Here is a 21,534-nt window from a genome sequence, read left to right as displayed (position 1 = left end):
GACACGGACTGAAAACTATAGTCCTACTGGTTTTTGTGTTCCTAAACCGGATCTAGTGCACCTGATTCTAATAATTATCTGGTTGATAAGCTGAATCAGGTTAGTTACAACTGGGGTGGAAGTGAAAACCTACAGGAGGGTTGCTCTCCAGGAACAGGGTGGGAGTGAAAACCTACAGGAGGGTAGCTCTCCAGGAACAGTTTTGGGAGTGAAAACCTACAGGAAGGTAGCTCTCCAGGAACATGGTTGGGAGTGAAAACCTACAGGAGGGTAGCTCTCCAGGAACAGGGTTGGGAGTGAAAACCTACAGGAGGGTAGCTCTCCAGGAACAGGGTTGGGAGTGAAAACCTACAGGAGGGTAGCTCTCCAGGAACAGGGTTGGGAGTGAAAACCTACAGGAGGGTAGCTCTCCAGGAACAGGGTTGGGAGTGAAACCCTACAGGAGGGTAGCTCTCCAGGAACAGGGTTGGGAGTGAAAACCTACAGGAGGGTAGCTCTCCAGAAACAGGGTTGGGAGTGAAAACCTACAGGAGGGTAGCTCTCCAGGAACAGGGATGGGAGTGAAAACCTACAGGAGGGTAGCTCTCCAGAAACAGGGTTGGGAGTGAAAACCTACAGGAGGGTAGCTCTCCAGAAACAGGGTTGGGAGTGAAAACCTACAGGAGGGTAGCTCTCCAGGAACAGGGTTGGGAGTGCCCTGTAATACACTCTACTGCATCCTGCCCCTTCTTTGCCCCAACAGTTACAGCCAGAATGAGGGTGAACATAAATATGCTGCTGTACAGTGCCAACCTTCACCCAACACTGCCTTGTGTCCTTGCCTGCCCTTTTGCCCCACCTCCGCCCCCTCCGTTCCCTAGTCTTGCCCTCAATGCCCTCTGGTACCCAGCCCTGCTCTGTGCTAAGCGCTTTAGCTTGCTTGAGTTAGGATTTCCACTGGATAAGGGTTTGATAACCCCGTCCAGAGAGGTCAAACGCAGGTTAATCAGTTAATAGGAGCTGATCTATAGCATATTTAATCACAGACCTCGATAAGCATGCATACTGTCTGTCCTACGTTTGTTTAATTGAGTTAACCCCCAGCAGCTGATTAACTGCTCTCATAGCCTTATTTATTCAGGTTGGATCACCTTTTGATAACATCCATGCTCGCGTTCACAGTTGGGTTAAGCTGTATTAGCAGTTAATATCATCCGTTAAAGCTCTCTCTCTCTCTTTCCTTCTCCCTTTCCTTCTCTCTCTCTCTCGCTCCCTATTTCTCTCTTTCCTTCTCTATCTCTCTTTCCTTCTCTCTCTCTTTCTCTCTTTCTCCTTTTCCTTCTCTCTCTCTCTCGCTCCCTCTTTCTCTCTTTCCTTCTCTCCCTCTCTTTTTCCTTCTCTCTTTCATTCTCTCTCTCTCTTTCCTTCTCTCTCTCCCTCTCTCTCTCCCTCTAGCACTCGCTTTCTTTCTCTCTGTGTTCATCAGTGGAGGCTGCTGAGGGGAGGATGGCTCATAATAATGGCTGGAAAGGAGCAAATGGAATGGCATCAAATGCATATGATTACCATTCCCTTTTGATAACATCCATGCTCGCGTTCACAGTTGGGTTAAGCTGTATTAGCAGTTAATATCATCCGTTAAAGCTCTCTCTCTCTCTTTCCTTCTCCCTTTCCTTCTCTCTCTCTCTCGCTCCCTATTTCTCTCTTTCCTTCTCTATCTCTCTTTCCTTCTCTCTCTCTTTCTCTCTTTCTCCTTTTCCTTCTCTCTCTCTCTCGCTCCCTCTTTCTCTATTTCCTTCTCTCCCTCTCTTTTTCCTTCTCTCTTTCATTCTCTCTCTCTCTTTCCTTCTCTCTCTCCCTCTCTCTCTCCCTCTAGCACTCGCTTTCTTTCTCTCTGTGTTCATCAGTGGAGGCTGCTGAGGGGAGGATGGCTCATAATAATGGCTGGAAAGGAGCAAATGGAATGGCATCAAATGCATATGATTACCATTCCCTCAATTCCGCTCCAGCCATTACCACGCGCCCGTCCTCCCCAATTAAGATGCCACCAACCTCCTGTGGTGTTCATACTGCTGTAACTGCAAGCTGCTGTAGAATAAATGTTCCCACAGTGTGAACCACACCTCTCAGGCCTTGTTTCATTTCAACAACCATCACTTCACATCTACAGCGCTAACTGAAATCCTTTTGGATGTGGCTGCCTGTTGTGGAGCTGTGTGTATGGTAATGAGAGGTAGCACTGAGATGCGAGTGTGACACGGAACCTCGGGCTGTGCTGTGACCATGTCACCACTCTCTGTGTCCATGTCACCAACTCTCTTGAGGTGGTCCAGCTCATGCCCTAACCTTCCTCCTCGCTGCAAGCCCACATAACAAGGAGTTGTGTGTGTGTGTGTGTGTGTGTGTGTGTGTGTGTGTGTGTGTGTGTGTGTGTGTGTGTGTGTGTGTGTGTGTGTGTGTGTGTGTGTGTGTGTGTGTGTGTGCATCATCTTACTGATTCTACTGGAGTAAACTCAGTTGTGTTTAGATAATTTTTCAGCAAGTCAGACAATAGTTCTCAGTCCTATGTGCTGGTGCACGTGACCTTTCTAAAGACCTCTCTCTTTCTCTCCTTGTTCCAGACAGATGTGATGCACCAGAGTGTGTTTGATCTGATCCACACTGAGGACCAGCAGGAGTTTAGGAGGAACCTCCACTGGGCTCTTAACCCCCCGGCCGTGCCCCAGCAGGGGGAGTCACCCCCAGGTCAGTCTTACTCTGCGTCTCACTGTCTATTCCGGGCCGACCCATTTTCACAAATCTGTCCAAAGCCACTGTGAGCCTTTCACATTACTAAACTAAACTAAACTAAAAAGAAACGTCCTCTCACTGTCAACTGCGTTTATTTTCAGCAAACTTAACATGTGTACTGTAAATATTTGTATGAACATAACAAGATTCAGCAACTGAAACATAAACTGACATGTGACTAACAGAAATTGAATAATGTGTCCCTGAACAAAGGGGGGGTCAAAATCAAAAGTAACAGTCAGTATCTGGTGTGGCCACCAGCTGCATTAAGTACTGCAGTGCATCTCCTCCTCATGGACTGCACCAGATTTGCCAGTTCTTGGTGTGAGACGTTACCCCACTCTTCCACCAAGGCACCTGCAAGTTCCCGGACATTTCTGGGGGGAATGGCCCTAGCCCTCACCCTCCGATCCAACAAGTCTCAGACGTGCTTAATGGGATTGAGATCTGGGCTCTTCGCTGGCCATGGCAGAACACTGACATTCCTGTCTTGAAGGAAATCACGCACAGAACGAGCAGTATGGCTGGTGGCATTGTCATACTGGAGGATCATGTCAGGATGAGCCTGCAGGAAGGGTACCACATGAGGGAGGAGTATGTCTTCCCTGTAATGCACAGCATTGAGATTGCCTGCAATGACAACAAGCTCAGTCCGATGATGCTGTGACACATCGCCCCAGACCATGACGGAACCTCCACCTCCAAATCGATCCCGCTCCAGAGTACAGGCCTCGGTGTAACACTCATTCCTTTGTCGATAAACGCGAATCCAACCATCACCCCTGGTGAGACAAAACCGCAACTCGTCAGTGAAGAGCACTTTTAGCCAGTCCTGTCTGGTCCAGCGACGGTGGGTTTGTGCCCCTAGGCGACGTTGTTAATGGTGATGTCTGGTTAGGACCTGCCTTACAACAGGCCTACAAGCCCTCAGTCCATCTCAGCCTATTGCGGACAGTCTGAGCACTGAGGGAGGAATTGTGCATTCCTGGTGTAACTCGGGCAGTTGTTGTTGCCATCCTGTACCTGTCCCACATGTGTGATGTTTGGATGTACCGATCCTGTGCAGGTGTTGTTACACGTGGTCTGCCACTGCAAGGACGATCAGCTGTCCATCCTGTCTCCCTGTAGCGCTGTCTTAGGCGTCTCACAGTACGGACATTGCAATTTATTGGCCACATCTGCAGTCCTCATGCCTCCTTGTAGCATGCCTAAGGCACGTTCACACAGATGAGCAGGGACCTTGGGCATCTTTCTTTTGGTGTTTTTCAGAGTCAGTAAAAAGGGCTCGAGTGTCCTGAGTTTTCATACCTGTGACCTCAATTGCCTACCGTCTGTAAGCTGTTAACAACCGTTCCACAGGTGCATGTTCATTAATTGTTTGTGTTTAATTGAACAAGCATGGGAAACAGTGTTTAAACCCTTTACAATGAAGATCCTTTAAAAGTTATTTGGATTTTTACGAATTATCTTTGAAAGACAGGGTCCTGAACAAGGGACGTTTCTTTTTTTGTTGCTGAGTTTAGCTTGCGATGTATGTTTGATGCTTTGTTGCAAATGTACAGATGGCATACATACAGCATATATGACATACTGAAATTGAACTTGTGCAAGGGGCTGAGGTGAACTACTAGCAGAACAAAAACAAAAGATAAAAAGAAACTGCTTTGTTTCAATGTGGTAGTTAGTTGTAGTGAAGTCGTTGTTTCACTTTAAAGTGACACATACAGTGACAGCATGCACCACACTGGTTGACGTTTACTACTAGCAGAACCAACAAAAAAACATGAAAACATGATCAAACGAAGAACTGCAACGAGTCAGCCTGAAGTCACTCAGACCCAATGGGTTAGTCACTCAGACCCAATGACCCCAATTTCCCCAGTTGAGCTATGTAGAGAGAGGGAAGGAGATGAGAGAGGGAAGGAGATGAGAGAGGGAAGGAGATGAGAGAGGGAAGGAGATGAGAGAGGGAAGGAGATGAGAGAGAGAGAGAGAGAGATGATCTTTATCAGGCTCTCCATGACTTGCAGGGTAAATGTTAGAACACACACAGCCGTCGGTTTTAATTGGGCAGGGGGTTAGAGCTAGCTACAGTAGTGTTATCGCGGTACTTTAGAACAGGGACGGAATGGAGAAGAGGGAGGAACAGACTGGAGCTACACACACACACATAAGTGCACGCACACACATGCACATACACACACTCACCAAACATAATGTAGGAGCATCTGGACCCTGTTAAACTCTGTTCAACATCCATTTTAATAGACCACAAATGAAGTAGGCATTGAATATAGTGATTTGACTTGGTCCTTGACCTGTTTCTATTCCTCAGATGGAAAGCCAGTCCCCAGCTCATCCCTGGTGACCTATAACCCCGATCAGCTGCCTCCAGAGAACTCCTCCTTCCTGGAGAGGAACTTCGTCTGTCGCTTCCGCTGTCTCCTCGACAATTCCTCTGGCTTCCTGGTTCGTAACCAATCATATTCCTCCTCTCTTAACCTCATCTGCACAGGAGTACTAGAGACTGACATGTCTCCTTTTAGGAATATTGTTCTTGCAATGATGTTTGAGCTCATGTTCGAGATTTGCCCTCCATTGAATACAGCCATTGTTAGACTTATGGTCTGTGTATGCGTGGATATAAGGGAGAAGGCGTGTAAGTGTCTGTGTGTACGAGCGTCCTTTCTTCCATGTGTACTGCATTCTTGCTTGCGTGCGTACGTCTACAAGTGTGTGTGTGTGTGTGTCAGATCACACCTCGACACATCAGCTTTATTAGAAGAGAGTGTTCCTGTGACTGTGTCCCATGACTGTACTGAGGGAGGCTGAGCCGTACAAGAACAAAGGCCTGGGAATAACCAGACACTTCTAGTCTGGCCCCTGGCGTGGGGTGTCCCGACTCCCGCCAGAGAGCCCCAGGCACTTTACACCACACAATTATCTGTGCAGAGAGGAGAGAACAATAGATAGACTCCCCCCTTATCCCAGAGCTACCCTCCATTACTGACCCCTGAACTACTGAACCCCCCCCCACAGATCCTCCCTCTGCAGAACTCTGAGCATTCTACTTTCCAGGGCTACCTCCCCCATTTAGACCCCTACCTCCCACTTCCTCTGCCGCCCCTCCATCCTCAGAAGCCCAGCGTTATGAGACCAAAGGATTCTATTTTCTCCCAGCTAGAAACTACAGGGCTCCCGTTCACATCTGACTCCTGCACCCCTACCTCCCCCTATCCTTCCTGGCCCTACCTCCCCCTATCCTTCCTGGCCCTACCACCCCCTATCCTTCCTGGCCCTACCTCCCCCTATCCTTCCTGGCCCTACCACCCCCTATCCTTCCTGGCCCGACCTCCCCCCTATCCTTCCTGGCCCTACCTCCCCCTATCCTTCCTGGCCCTACCTCCCCCTATCCTTCCTGGCCCTACCTCCCCCTATCCTTCCTGGCCCTACCTCCCTATCCTTCCTGGCCCTCCCCCTATCCTATCCTTCCTCTACCTCCCCCTATCCTTCCTGGCCCTACCTCCCCCTATCCTTCCTGGCCCTACCACCCTTCCCCTCCTTCCTTCCTGGCCCTATCCTTCCTTCCTGGCCCTACCACCCCCTATCCTTCCTGGCCCTACCTCCCCCTATCCTTCCTGGCCCTACCACCCCCGTCCTTCCTGGCCCTACTTCCCCCTATCCTTCCTGGCCCTACCTCCCCCTATCCTTCCTGGCCCTACCTCCCCCTATCCTTCCTGGCCCTACCACCCCCTATCCTTCCTGGCCCTACCTCCCCCTATCCTTCCTGACCCTACCACCCCCTATCCTTCCTGGCCCTACCACCCCCTATCCTTCCTGGCCCTACCACCTTCCTGGCCCTCTCCCCCTTCCTGGCCCTACCACCCCCTATCCTTCCTGGCCCTACCTCCCCCTATCCTTCCTGGCCCTACCTCCCCCTATCCTTCCTGGCCCTACCTCCCCCTATCCTTCCTGGCCCTACCACCCCCTATCCTTCCTGGCCCTACCTCCCCCTTCCTATCCTTCCTGACCCTACCACCCCCTATCCTTCCTGGCCCTACCACCCCCTATCCTTCCTGGCCCTACCTCCCCCCTATCCTTCCTGGCCCTACCACCCCCATCCTTCCTGGCCCTACCTCCCCCCATCCTTCCTGGCCCTACCTCCCCCTAACCTTCCTGGCCCCACCTCCCCCTATTCTTGCTGACCCTACCACCCCCTATCCTTCCTGGCCCTACCTCCCCCTGTCCTTCCTGGCCCTACCACCCCCTATCCTTCCTGGCCCTACCACCCCCTATCCTTCCTGGCCCTACCTCCCCCTATCCTTCCTGGACCTACCACCCCTATCCTTCCTGGCCCTACCTCCCCCTATCCTTCCTGGCCCTACCTCCCCCTATCCTTCCTGACCCTACCTCCCCCTATCCTTCCTGGCCCTACCACGCCCTATTCTTCCTAGCCCTACCTCCCCCTTTCTCCACCTCTCCGTCAGAAGCCCAACACTCTAAGGCCAAAGGATACTTTTTTCTCCCAGCTACAGTAGCTAGAGAGGCTATTAGCCTGGTCAGCGTGGTGTCGTACCACTTCAGACCACGGCGGGATCAGAAGCCACTACCCACCCTCAGTAATCCGTCTTAAAGAGCCACAGGGTCGTGGGGAAAAGGGCTTTAATCTGCCTTCCAGAGGAAGAGAGCACCCAGAGAGGAATTTGCTTAGTCAGAGTAGCTCGAAGACTCCCAAAGGGCTCAATCTTCTCCTCAGACTGAGGTTGTGCTGGATACCACAGGGACAGAGAGAGAGAGAGAGAGAGAAGAGGACAGAGCCAGAGCACATTGACTGGGCTATGGGTGGGTGCTGCTATGGTGACCAGTGAGCTGAGATAAGGCGGGGCTTTACCTAGCAGAGACTTGTCGATGAATTGGAGCCAGTGGGTTTGGCAACGTGTATAAAGCGAGGGCCAGCCAACCAGAGCGTACAGGTTGCAGTGGTGGGTAGTATATGGGGCTTTGGTGACAAAACGGATGGCACTGTGATAGACTGCATCCAATTTGTTGAGTAGAGTGTTGGAGGCTATTTTGTAAATGACATCGCCGAAGTCGAGGATCGGTAGGATGGTCAGTTTTTACGAGGGTATGTTTGGCAGCATGAGTGAAGGATGCTTTGTTGCAAAATGGGAACCCGATTCTAGATTTAATTTTGGATTAGGGATGCTTAATGTGAGTCTGGAAGGAGAGTTTACAGTCTGACCAGACAGTGGGGAGAACAAGTATTTGAAACACTGCCGATTTTGCAGGTTTTCCTACTTAAAGCATGTAGAGGTCTGTAAATTTTACACTTCAACTGTGAGAGACAGTTTTAAGTAATTAATTTGCATTTTATTGCATGACATAAGTATTTGATCACCTACCAACCAGTAAGAATTCCGGCTCTCACGGTCCTGTTAGTTTTTCTTTAAGAAGCCCTCCTGTTCTCCACTCATTACCTGTATTAACTGCACCTGTTTGAACTCGTTACCTGTATAAAAGACTCCTGTCCACACACTCAATCAAACAGACTCTAACCTCTCCACAATGGCCAAGACCAGGGAGGGTGTAAGGACATCAGGGATAAAATTGTAAACCTGCACAAGACTGGGATGGGCTACAGTACAATAGGCAAGCAGTTTGGTGAGAAGGCAACAACAACTATTGGCGCAATTATTAGAGAATGGAAGAAGTTCAAGATGACGGTCAATCACCCTCGGTCTGGGGCTCCATGCAAGATCTCACCTCGTGGGGCATCAATGATCATGAGGAAGGTGAGGGATCAGCCCAGAATTACACGGCAGGACCTGGTCAATGACATGAAGAGAGCTGGGACCACAGTATCAAAGAAAACCATTAGTAACACACTACGCCGTCATGGATTGAAATCCTGCAGCGCACGCAAGGTTCCCCTGCTCAAGCCAGCGCATGTCTAGGCCGTCTGAAGTTTGCCAATGACCATCTGGATGGACCAGAGGAGGAATGGGAGAAGATCATGTGGTCTGATGAGACAAAAATAGAGCTTTTTGGTCTAAACTCCACTCGCCGTGTTTGGAGGAAGAAGAAGGATGAGTACAACCCCAAGAACACCATCCCAACTGTGAAGCATGGAGGTGGAAACATCATTCTTTGGGGATGCTTTTCTGCAAAGTGGACAGGACGACTGCACCGTAGTGAGGGGAGGATGGATGGGGCCATGTATCGCGAGATCTTGGCCAACAACCTCCTTCCCTCAGTAAGAGCATTGAAGATGGGTCGTGGCTGGGTCTTCCAGCATGACAACGACCCAAAACACACAGCAAGGGCAACTAAGGAGTGGCTCCGTAAGAAGCATCTCAAGGTCCTGGAGTGGCCTAACCAGTCTCCAGACCTGAACCCAATAGAAAATCTTTGGAGGGAGCTGAAAGTCCGTATTGCCCAGCGACAGCCCCGAAACCTGAAGGATCTGGAGAAGGTCTGTATGGAGGAGTGGGCCAAAATCCCTGCTGCGGTGTGTGCAAACCTGGTCAAGAACTACAGGGAACATATGATCTCTGTACTTGCAAACAAAGGTTTCTGTACCAAATATTAAGTTCTGCTTTTCTAATGTATCAAATACTTATGTCATGCAATAAAATGCAAATTAATTACTTAAAAATCATACAATGTGATTTTCTGGATTTTTGGTTTAGATTCTGTCTCACAGTTGAAGTGTACCTATGATTTTAAAAAATACAGACCTCTACATGCTTTGTAAGTAGGAAAACATGCAAAATCGGCAGTGTATCAAACACTTGATCTCCCCACTGTAGGTATTTGTAGTTGTCCACATATTCTAAGTCATAACTGTCCAGAGTATTGATGCTGGACGGGCGGGCAGGTGCGGGCAGCGATCGGTTGAAGAGCATGCATTTAGTTTTACTTGTAGTTGGAGGCCAAGGAAGGAGAGTTGTATGGCATTGAAGCTCACCTGGAGATTAGTTAACACAGTGTCCAAAGAAGGGCCAGAAGTGTACATAATGGTGTCGTCTATGTAGAGGTGGATCAGAGAATCACCAGCAGCAAGAGCGAGCAAGATCATTGATGTATACAGAGAAGAGAGTCCGCCCGAGAATTAAAACCTGTGGCACCCCCATAGAGACTGCCAGAGGTCCGGACAACAGGCCCTCCAATTTGACACACTGAACTCTATCAGAGAAGTAGTTGGGGAACCAGGCGAGGCAGTCATTTGAGAAACAAAGGCTGTTGAGTCTGCCGATAAGAATGTGGTGATTGACAGAGTCAAAAGCCTTGGCAGTTATGATATCGTTTAGGACCTTAAGCGTGTCTGAGGTGCACGCATGACCAGCTCTGAAACCAGATTACATAGCGGAGAAGGTACACTGTGATGCGAAATGGTCGGTAATCTGTTTGTTAACTTGGGTTTCGAAAACCTTAAACAAGCAGGGTAGGATAGATATAGGTCTGTAGCAGTTTGGGTGTAGAGTGTCTCCCCCTTTGAAGAGGGGGATGCCCGCGACAGCTTTCCAATCTTTGGGAATCTCAGACGATACGAAAGAGAGGTTGAACAGGCTAGTAATTGGGGTTGCAACTATTTCGGCAGATCATTTTAGAAAGACAGGGTCCAGATTGTCTAGCCCGGCTGATTTGTAGGGGTCTAGATTTTGCAGCTCTTTCAGAACATCAACTATCTGGATTTGGATGAAGGAGAAATGGGGAGGCTTGGGCGAGTTGCTGTGGGGGTGCAGGGCTGTTAACCGGGGTAGGGGAAGCCAGGTAGAAAGCATGGCCAGCCGTAGAAAAATGCTTATTGAAATTCTCAATTATAGTGGATTTATCGGTGGTGACAGTGTTTCCTAGCCTCAGTGCAGTGGGCAGCTGGGAGGAGGTGCTCTTGGGAGGAGAGAGCCATAAGACCCACCACACCATACTGACCTCGCATGAGAGGATACATGCCGAGAGGAGAGGAGGAGGAGAAGTCGGAAAAAGGAGAGCAGGGGAGGGGTGGAGAGAGTTAGGGAGAGGTCCTTTGAGATGAGGAGAAGGGAGGACGAGGCCCAACTTAAACTCATCAACCAGAAGAAAGAAATTAATTCCACCATTTACCTCTCTCATAAACTTTGTGTACTATTTTTATCTCATCTTTGAATTGGTGACGTAATCACTCCAGAGGACTCAGAGCGGAGGACAAAGTATCCAGTTACATTACAGTACTTTGGCGTGTTTTATCCCTTCCTTGCATGTTCTCTAATCTTCAATGACTTCCGTCTCCCCTCAAGACCCCCTCACCCCTGTACAAATGTGTGTCCCAAATGACACCCGATACCCTATATAGTGCACAACTTTTGACCAGAGCCGTATAAACCCTTGTCAAAATCAGTGTGCTAAATTGGGAATAGGGTGCCATTTCGGACGCAGTCCAAGTCTCATCTGGTGTCATCAATTCCATCCTAAACATCATTCTCCTATTATATGATGGTTATTATATACAGCATGGTGCATAGTATCTGACTCTCGTAGGAGAATAATGAACAAGTTAATTGAATCATTGTACTTTTCCTCATTTGGCTGAAGGACTGGGAACTCTAATTACATTTTCCCTCGAGCATTGAACTGTTATAGAAAGTAAAAGAGATGTGTGTCCATCATTGTTAATGTTTCATTTGTTCCATTCTTGTTTTCATATGGGAAAATATCCAACATGACATTGTTGATTATAGTAATGCCTATCGTCTAGATCCTTGCACGGTTTTTGTTGCTGTTCGAATCCATCAACTAGTAGGCCATGAAATCTTAAGAGGCTTCCGTTTGGCTCAGGGAAAAAAGCTATTTCTTCCTGTGAGAATGTCTTGCGTCGACATTCAGTCATGTGCAACGTTATCTGAATAAAGATTGCACTGGAGACTGACTTTGAGCAGGAGACACAGCCCCGTCAATATTCCAGTAGGAGATTCAAGCTGTCACACAAATGAAGCTCAAAGAATTCTGCTTTTGCTGGTTTGACAGTTGCATGTCCCAGTGAATTGGCACACATACAGTAGTTTCATTCTTTCATCCTGGTCGTCTGTACTGGAGTCTCTCTTTGACACACTGTTAGCGGACCAGCGTATGCAATATTTGTTTCTGGTTCCATGATCATTTGTAACCTAGTGTAGCAAGTCCAGACCTTCATTAAATTAACAAAAAGGTATGTTCCCCAACCAGAACCAAATCTTGCATGCTGGCCATGTAAACGGGAGACTAGGTCATTTGTACTGCTCTAGTAGCTTCTATTCAACTACAGCCCTTCATTACATAAACAGAAGGTCCAGTAAGCTCCTAACCTGAAGGTCCAGTAAGTTCCTAACCTGAAGGTCCAGTAAGTTCCTAACCTGAAGGTCCAGTATGTTCCAAACCTGAAGGTCCAGTAGAGTTTCTAACCTGAAGGTCCAGTATGTCCCTAACCTGAAGGTCCAGTATGTCCCTAACCTGAAGGTCCAGTAAGTTCCTAACCTGAAGGTCCAGTAAGTTCCTAACCTGAAGGTCCAGTAAGTTCCTAACCTGAAGGTCCAGTAAGTTCCTAACCTGAAAGTCCAGTATGTTCCAAACCTGAAGGTCCAGTAGAGTTTCTAACCTGAAGGTCCAGTATGTCCCTAACCTGAAGGTCCAGTAAGTTCCTAACCTGAAGGTCCAGTATGTTCCTAACCTGAAGGTCCAGTATGTTCCTAACCTGAAGGTCCAGTATGTTCCTAACCTGAAGGTCCAGTATGTTCCTAACCTGAAGGTTCCCTAACCTGAAGGTCCAGTAAGTTCCTAACCTGAAGGTCCAGTAAGTTCCTAACCTGAAGGTCCAGTATGTTCCTAACCTGAAGGTCCAGTATGTTCCTAACCTGAAGGTCCAGTATGTTCCTAACCTGAAGGTCCAGTATGTTCCTAACCTGAAGGTCCAGTATGTTCCTAACCTGAAGGTCCAGTATGTTCCTAACCTGAAGGTCCAGTATGTTCCTAACCTGAAGGTCCAGTATGTTCCTAACCTGAAGGTCCAGTATGTCCCTAACCTGAAGGTCCAGTATGTCCCTAACCTGAAGGTCCAGTATGTCCCTAACCTGAAGGTCCAGTAAGTTCCTAACCTGAAGGTCCAGTAAGTTCCTAACCTGAAGGTCCAGTATGTTCCTAACCTGAAGGTCCAGTATGTTCCTAACCTGAAGGTCCAGTATGTTCCTAACCTGAAGGTCCAGTATGTTCCTAACCTGAAGGTCCAGTATGTCCCTAACCTGAAGGTCCAGTATGTCCCTAACCTGAAGGTCCAGTAAGTTCCTAACCTGAAGGTCCAGTAAGTTCCTAACCTGAAGGTCCAGTATGTTCCTAACCTGAAGGTCCAGTATGTTCCTAACCTGAAGGTCCAGTATGTTCCTAACCTGAAGGTCCAGTATGTTCCTAACCTGAAGGTCCAGTATGTTCCTAACCTGAAGGTCCAGTATGTCCCTAACCTGAAGGTCCAGTATGTCCCTAACCTGAAGGTCCAGTATGTCCCTAACCTGAAGGTCCAGTAAGTTCCTAACCTGAAGGTCCAGTAAGTTCCTAACCTGAAGGTCCAGTATGTTCCAAACCTGAAGGTCCAGTATGTTCCAAACCTGAAGGTCCAGTATGTTCCAAACCTGAAGGTCCAGTATGTTCCAAACCTGAAGGTCCAGTATGTTCCTAACCTGAAGGTCCAGTATGTTCCTAACCTGAAGGTCCAGTATGTTCCTAACCTGAAGGTCCAGTATGCTCCAAACCTGAAGGTCCAGTATGTTCCAAACCTGAAGGTCCAGTATGCTCCAAACCTGAAGGTCCAGTATGTTCCTAACCTAAAGCTTAAGTAGAAATCCACAGGACAGGCGTGAACTCAAAAATACCGTCCCAGTGCACCTAGTGCACCTCAACTCCTGGTATTTACCCAAAGCCAATTAGCTCTAAGTATTGATGTTTTAACAGGGGCAGAAGAAGTTCCCTTTCATTAGCTCCATGGCACTCATCACTGTCAGGAGAGGGACTGATGTGTTGCCGTGGAATCACACCATGGCAAAGGAACAGAACACAACATGGCTCTCGAAGTATCTTCTCCGATCTGTCCTGTCCTGTCATGTCATGCAAAGAGCTCAGAGCGAGCCTGACACTGACATGTCGTGCACGTCATATGTCGGTTACTTACTGTGAATGTAAATAAGTATTTCTGCCCCTCCAGCGAACCGTGCGACCTGTGTGCTCTGCTGTTCTGTGTAGTTCTTCATCAAGGTGTACCACGCATCCACGTGATGGAGATAGATGGATGGTTCTACTGTAGTGTAGTGTGTGTATGTGTGTGTGTGTTTAATGTAGTGCAATGTAATATAGTTCTACACTGTCCCTCTGGGGCTCTGACAGGCAGGGGAGGAGGAGGGTCTGAAAGTTTTAACAGTCCAAAAGCCACATGCAAAGGCTTCCCTGGCTTTTCTAATTAGCAATTTGATGATCAGGGTTATGGCCTGCTAGGTTATCGCTGGGGATGACAGGGCATCTTGGATGTTTACAGTGTGATCGAAGGGCCCCCGGGCCTCCAGCCAGCCTAGCGAGGGACAGAGAGACAGGCTCAAAGACAGGCTCAGCCGTTAAGACTGGTCTCTCTCTCTCCATCTTCCTCTCACTCTCTCTGTCTTTGTCACTCTCTTTCTTCTTTCCAGGGGTGACTGTTGTAAATAACGCTTGATTGCATGCGACAGGGAGAACAGGCACTGAGTGGAGTAGGGAGAAGACAGCACATGTGATATCATTTTCATTGTCACAGAGGCAGCAGAGGAATGTGTCATGCAGTTGAATGGGAGAGTCCTAGTCTCTCTCTAGTCTAGACTGCTGTGGTTGGCTAAGGGAGATTGTTTGAATCATTCACTCTCTCCTGACACTCCTCGGCTCTCATACAAATGAATAACATCCTCACTGTAGTATACAAACAGAGATATAAACCTGACTGACACAGAGCTCTATTACATTTTTAAACGGTTCAGTTATACAGGGGTATTGTCCATTCAACCTCTCACTAAAGGTGCAATGACTGTGAAACAAAAGCTATTCCTCTAACCTGAGTGTGTGGTTTCTCTCTGTCCGATTTGAGTATAAAAATCATTCCAACCTACTATTTACCATGTTATTATTTGTGTTTTATCCATCGCTAAAGAGAACATGCTTAGTGTTTGCCATGTGTATCCTGCGTTGGAGTTATTATAGTCATTTAGATCTTCAGTTGAAGTCGGAAGTTTACATAGACCTAAGCCAAATACATTTAAAGTCAGTTTTTCACAATTCCTGACATTTAATCCAAGTAAAAATTACATCTCTTAGGTCAGTTAGGAGCACCACTTTATTTTAAGAATGTGAAATGTCAGAATAATATTAGAGAATGATTTATTTCAGCTTTTATTTCTTTAATCACATTCCCAGTGGGTTAGAAGTTTACATACACTCAATTAGTATTTGGTAGCATTGCCTTTAAATTGTTTAACTTGGGTCAAATGTTTCGAGTAGCCTTCCACAAGCCTCCCACAATAAGTTTGGTGCATTTTGGCCCATTCCTACTGACAAAGCTGGTATAACTGAGTCAGGTTTGTAGGCATCCTTGCTCGCATGCGCTATTTCAGTTTTGCCCATACATTTTCTATAAGATTGAGGTCAGAGCTTTGTGATGGCCACTCCAATACCTTGACTTTGTTGTCCTTATGCCATTTTGCCACATCTTTGGAAGTATCCTTGGGGTCATTGTCCATTAGGAAGACCCATTTGCAACCAAGCTTTAACTTCCTGACTGATTGTCTTGAGATGTTGCTTCAATATATAAAAATAATTTTCCCTTCTCATGATGCCATCTGTTTTGTGAAGTGCACCAGTCCCTCCTGCAGCAAAGCACCCCCACAACATGATGCTGCCACCCCTGTGCTTCACGGTTGGGATGGTGTTCTTCGGCTTGCAAGTCTCCCCGTTTTTCCTCCAAACATAACGATGGGAATTATAGCCAAACAGTTCTATTTTTGTTTCATCAGACCAGAGGACATTTCTCCAAAAAGTACGATCTTTGTCCCCATGTGCAGTTGCAAACCGTAGTCTGGCTTTTTTATGGCAGTTTTGGAGCAGTGGCTTTTCCTTGTTGAGCTGCCTTTCAGGTTATGTTGATATAGGACTCGTTTTACTGTAGATATATATACTTTTGTACCTGTTTCCTCCAGCATCTTCACAAGGTCCTTTGCTGTTGTTCTGTGATTGATTTGCACTTTTCGCACCAAAGTACGTTCCTTTCTAGGAGACAGATAACGTCTCCTTCCTGAGCGGTATGACGGCTGCGTGGCCCCATGGTGTTTATACCTGCTTACTATTGTTTGTACAGATGATCTTGGTACTTTCAGGTGTTTGGAAACTGCTCTGAAGGATGAAGCAGACTTGTGGAGGTCTAGAATAAAATGTTACTCATGTCCAAGTTGGATATATGATACAGAGGTCTTGGCTGATTTCTTTCGAGGTTCCCATGATGTCAAGCAAAAAGGCACTGAGTTTGAAGGTAGGCCTTGAAATACATCCACAGGTACACCACCAATTAACTGAAATTATGTCAATTAGCCTATCAGAAGCTTCTAAAGCCATGACATCATTTTCTGGAATTTTCCCAGGCACAGTCAACTTAGTGTATGTTAACTTCTGAACCACTGGAATTGTGATAGTGAAATAATCTGTCTGTAAATAATTGTTAGAAAAATTGCTTGTGTCATGCACAAAGTAGATGTCCGAACCGACTTGCCAAAACTATAGTTTGTTAACAAGAAAAACGAGTTTTAATGACTCCAACCTAAGTGTATGTTAACTTCCGATTTCAACTGTATCTCTCTCTCTAACTTCCCAAACTGTTAAAAAATAAAGATTTGGTTACATTTATTTATGTGTTCAAATTGTAAATATTTCTGTTTGCTATCTAAATCCTGTTAACTACATGACTATGATGCAATAAAGAAAAGATGGAACATCAGAATTGCATTTCACGCTACATCACTTATGACATCACAAATGAGTTAGTTCCGGGAATATAAGTACATGACAGCTGTTCATTCACCTGTCATTCTGTGTTCTTGAGCTAGCTTCAATACGTGTGAATTAGGTCCAAAATCTCCAAAAATGAATTCTTTGTATGTTGGTGACCTCCACCAAAATGTCACAGAGGCAGACCTAAACGAGATGTTTAGTGAGGCTGTACCAATCTTTTCTGTTTGTGTATGTAGGGATCGGGATACACATCGTTCCCTCGGGTACGCCTACGTTAACTTTTATCAGCAAGACAATGCTGATCGTGCCCTGCTCATGTTCAGCAATGATATGCTCGAAGGAAGATATCTGCGCATCATGAGTTCTGATCCTGACTGTACCCTGAGGAAGAGTGGCGTGGGAAACATCTTCATCAAGAACCTGGACAAGCAGTCTATAACAAACAAAAACCTGTACGAGACCTTCTCAGCATTTGGAGACATCTACTCTAGCAAGGTAGTTTGTGATGAGAATGGCCATTCCAAAGGTTATGGTTATATTCAGTACAAGACCCAGGAGGCTGCTGATAGAGCCATCGAGAAATTAAATGGCATGTTAATGGATAACGAAAAAGTGTTTATCGAGCACTTTAAGTCACGCAAAGAGCGAGAGGAGGTGCTTGGAGCCAAGGCCAGAGAGTTCAACAACGTGTTTGTCAAGAATCTTGGCAGAGACACGAACGATGAGAAACTGATTGAGCTTTTTAGAAAATATTTGTAAAGAACCTGGATGATGCCTTTGATGATCACCGTTTAAGGAAGGAGTTTTCTGCATTCGGAACAATCATCAGCGCCAAGGTGATGACGGAGAGCGGGCGCAGCAAAGGCTTTGGCTTTGTTTCCCTCTCCTCCCCCGAGGAGGCCACCAAGGCTGTGACGGAGATGAATGGCCGTATTGTGGGAACCAAGCCGCTTTACGTGGCCCTGACTCAGCAAGGAACAGCGGCAACAATACCTGACAGACCGGTACAAGCAGAGGTCAGTATCATGGCAGTGCCCAACCCCATCATCAACTCCTACCAGCCTCCTATTCCACAGGTAAATCCAAACAAGAGTCCATGCAGAAAATTACTTATATCCAACTTGGACATGAGTAATGAACATTTTATTGAGAAATGCTAACTTCGAATTCCATATCACCTTTTACTCCAATGTGCACATTCCACAGGCCCAGTCCCATGCAGCTGCCTACTACTTCAGCAACCAACTGGTTCAGCTGAGTTCCAGCCCTGGCATGATGACCGTTGAGCGGATAGCAACTCAGGCCTTGGGCCAGCGCCCACATCATCCTGCCAGTGCAGATGCAGCCACTGCCATGAGCAAACCTCAGTACAAGTACATGTGATATAATTAAATGTGCCTTTAATAAATACATAAGTACAGTACCATAAAGTGTACCAGCAATCAATATGCTCATCATTCATCTGAGTGTGAGCTGTATTGATGTCTAAGCAGTTTGATTGTTGATGTTTAGGTATTCCTATATGTGGAAGGACCACCAGAGGGCAGGCTGGGCTCATGGATAGTAGCCCAACAAGGCATGGGAGACAAGGTAACCAGAGGCAATTAAGCACAGCTGACAGTACTAATGACATACTCTCCTTCTCCTATAAGAGAGAGAATGGAACCAGCAGAGAGGGGAAAACTATCTCTGGAAGATGGCCACGGAGAGAGAGGAGCTATCCAGGAAGAACCACTAAGACGGTGACAATCCCGTGACTTTTTGTTGTAGTTTAAAGATAATCCTATTGTGTTCCTGTTTCATCTGCAGAAGAAGATGTATGTTTTTTTCCTTGGAAGATTTTCATTGATAATGTTGGAATGTTTTTGTTGACCAAATGCCCTCAATAGAGAACTGTGTTCAATCAAGAAAACCTACTCCTGACTCGTTTATTCCACCTTCCCGCTTTAGAGTGACGCCCAATTACTTGGTCCGCTCACATATATGTGGAACATACAGCCAGCTTGTCATTCATGAACAATCGTGACTGAAGCAAGCTTGGTTGTGCTCGTGAATCATTTCTCATATTTTCTCCCTTTCAGGAATTCAACATTCGCAGCTGGCGATGGCTTACGCAATAACTCTGCTCCCCACGACAGTCCATATTGAAGTCCAGGAGCCTCACCAAGCTAAAGCCGGACAGAAATCTGTCCCAAACACTGGAGCTTGAAGCCAAGAGAGGAACAGGGTCCTTCAAACTTCCTTTACAGAAGAAGAAAGAAAAATTTAAACAAAATTATATTTTACAGTAAAGGCCCAGTGCAGTCAAAATTATGTTTCCTGTGTTTTGTGTCATATAACAGCTGGTGAAACTAAGACTGTAAAAGTATGAAAGATATTTAGCAGTGTTATTTCCTAATAGTTGCTAGTTGAAAATACAATCTACACAGGACCTTGTAATCAGCAAGTTTTGTAAGGGTGGAGTTGTAGCCTGCCTGGTGACACCACCAGGCAGCATAAGTTAGTATGCCAATAACAAAGAGTTCCAAACCTAGCTAGTTTTCAGGTTACATATCACTCCCACTAAGCCCCTCTAATTAGGTCCCTCACTCAGACCACTTACAGACAGTCTAAAAAAAAAGGGGTTGTTTTGCTAAAAAGCTATTTTGGATTATTTTTAAAAATTTTATTGGAAAACTATTACAGTAAGGTACTTAATTGTCACGCAGAAATGATTTAATATTGAGATGACAACGGCTGCATATGGACCAAAAAAAATCATAGTGTCATAAGATAAACTAGACCTTGAAAGAAACAAGGGTCATTTTAGGTCTGGAAAAATGGGGATATGAGTTTCCTTTGTTTGACTTTTGTTTTGTTTTACTGTGTTTGTGTGTAGCAGACATGAGTCGTGCTCATGGTTGATCATGGTCTCGTGATGGAGAAGCCATGCCTGCGACTTTAAAAATTCTTGTTGGCCCATGGCCCTAAAGGGAGTTTCCTCTTGGTCTAATGATGGCTCAGCACCCTGTAGACACTTGTGTACTCCATACCCATGTTCTCCACCAGCTTACAGCACAGCTCCACGATCAGAGGGACAAACTGGGGGAGAGGGGAGGGAGGGAGAGTGGAAGAGGGACAGTGACTTAAGGGATGGAAAGTTGCCAAAACACTGTTCTTCAAAACGCACACTGTGTTTTGATCCATCAGTGCGTCTCCCTCCAGGATGCAACAAATCTCGGCACATCTTAAAGGCCATCAATGGGACGACAGGCCTAAATACTGCGCAGTACATCCATGTCTTACAGTAGCTGCACCGCTCTACACCAAACCTGGGTTCAATTAGTATTCATTTTCTTTCAAATACTTTCATCCTTTCGATTTCCTCTGTCTGTGGTGTCAGAGATGGGCAGGGTTTACACTTTGCACTTTTGAAACTATTCCATTGGTACCAGACAAGCTCAGTCAAGTGCACAAATACTAGTACTATTTACATACTAATATTTTATTTTATTATTTTGATACTAGTAATACAATAGTATACTTTTAGTATTTACTAATAGTATTTTCTAATAGTATTTACTATTAGTACTACTGTTGTCTCACGTTGCTATCCTTCCAAGTCTCGTTCGATACTCGGCTATTGGTTTCCGAACGAATACTGTATGAGGAAGCCTGGACCAACCAGCTTTTTTTCTTCTTCTCCCCAGGCCCTGACCCTCCAGGGCCGTCTGAAGTTCCTGCATGGCCAGAACTGCCACCTGGATGACGGCTGCAACGTGCCCCCCCAGCTGGCCCTGTTTGCCATCGCTACCCCCCTCCAGCCTCCATCCATCCTGGAGATCAGGACCAAGAACATGATCTTCAGGACCAAACACAAGCTGGACTTCACCCCCATGGCCTGCGACGCCAAGTATGCCCACACTATTCAGTCTTACTTCACGTTATGACGGAATGTTGTTTAAAGTTCCACCGGTTATACCTGGTTGAATTCACTTCATTCGAACCCCTTTTAAAAACGGAACTCGTTGTAATCTGGTTGTAATGATGTCATTTCAACCAGTTTTGCCTGCTTGGATGTTGCTAGGGTATTTCTTACTATGAAGAGCAATTTCTTGTCATGTGGCTATAATATGTTTGAAGTAGTGGTAATTCAAACATATTTTCACTGCCATTGATGTCCTGTCTCTAATAAAAAACAAAAAAAGTGTTTTAAGTGAGAATAATCTGAAGCCGAAAAAGAATGGAAATTCACGAGCACCACAATACCTATTCCACCCATGCTCTTCTAAGGTTTTCAGGCAAACAGCTTTGACCTACTACAATAACTATGTTGGTATTGTACTTCAAACTATGTGTAGGCAGGATGAATAGGATTCAAACCTTCTCAAACAGTCTAGTGATTTGTACCACATGCAAGGTAAAGTATTTGATTCTTCACACTCTACAGTGAGAAGTTCTCATTACGCTACCTTTTCATGCATTTTTTATTAAATGAAAGCAAGCTTTGCTATAAATACTTACGAGACCATCAGGCTTTATTGAGCTATTTTGTCTTGTAGTAATGTGGTGCATGCCTGTATTTCATAAAACCTTTATTTTAGCAAAACATGTCATTGAAAAAAATATATCATAATAACAACCTTTTTTGGTCAGTAGGTGCCCAACATAACAACAGGTGGTGTGTTGGACATAGTAGCTCAGATAGATAGAGCCTGTCTACATGCCTGATTTCTGTAACCGTTAGCTTACCTGTGTAATATTGACATA

The 21,534-nt window shown here is 46.2% G+C and overlaps 2 protein-coding genes across 2 annotated transcripts in view; both read left to right on the top strand.

Moving 5' to 3' along the window:
- LOC135543572 (aryl hydrocarbon receptor-like) overlaps positions 1–21,534 on the top strand; it is a 73,405-nt gene that overhangs the window by 35,744 nt on the left and 16,127 nt on the right. Inside the window, exons 4-6 of the mRNA XM_064970950.1 lie at positions 2,601–2,724; positions 5,105–5,238; positions 20,475–20,677. Coding sequence (XP_064827022.1) covers positions 2,601–2,724; positions 5,105–5,238; positions 20,475–20,677 — 461 coding nt within the window. The remainder of the gene's footprint in view (positions 1–2,600; positions 2,725–5,104; positions 5,239–20,474; positions 20,678–21,534) is intronic.
- On the top strand, positions 16,918–18,168 carry LOC135542903 (polyadenylate-binding protein 1-like 2). Its single transcript, XM_064970046.1, is given in 3 exon segments — positions 16,918–17,538; positions 17,541–17,857; positions 17,961–18,168. Coding segments are annotated over 3 exon segments (1,146 nt in total).

The sequence above is a fragment of the Oncorhynchus masou genome, chromosome 7 (genome assembly GCF_036934945.1).
Source record: "Oncorhynchus masou masou isolate Uvic2021 chromosome 7, UVic_Omas_1.1, whole genome shotgun sequence".
In the NCBI taxonomy this organism is placed as follows: domain Eukaryota; kingdom Metazoa; phylum Chordata; class Actinopteri; order Salmoniformes; family Salmonidae; genus Oncorhynchus; species Oncorhynchus masou.
This window is presented reverse-complemented; position numbering and strand designations above follow the sequence as displayed.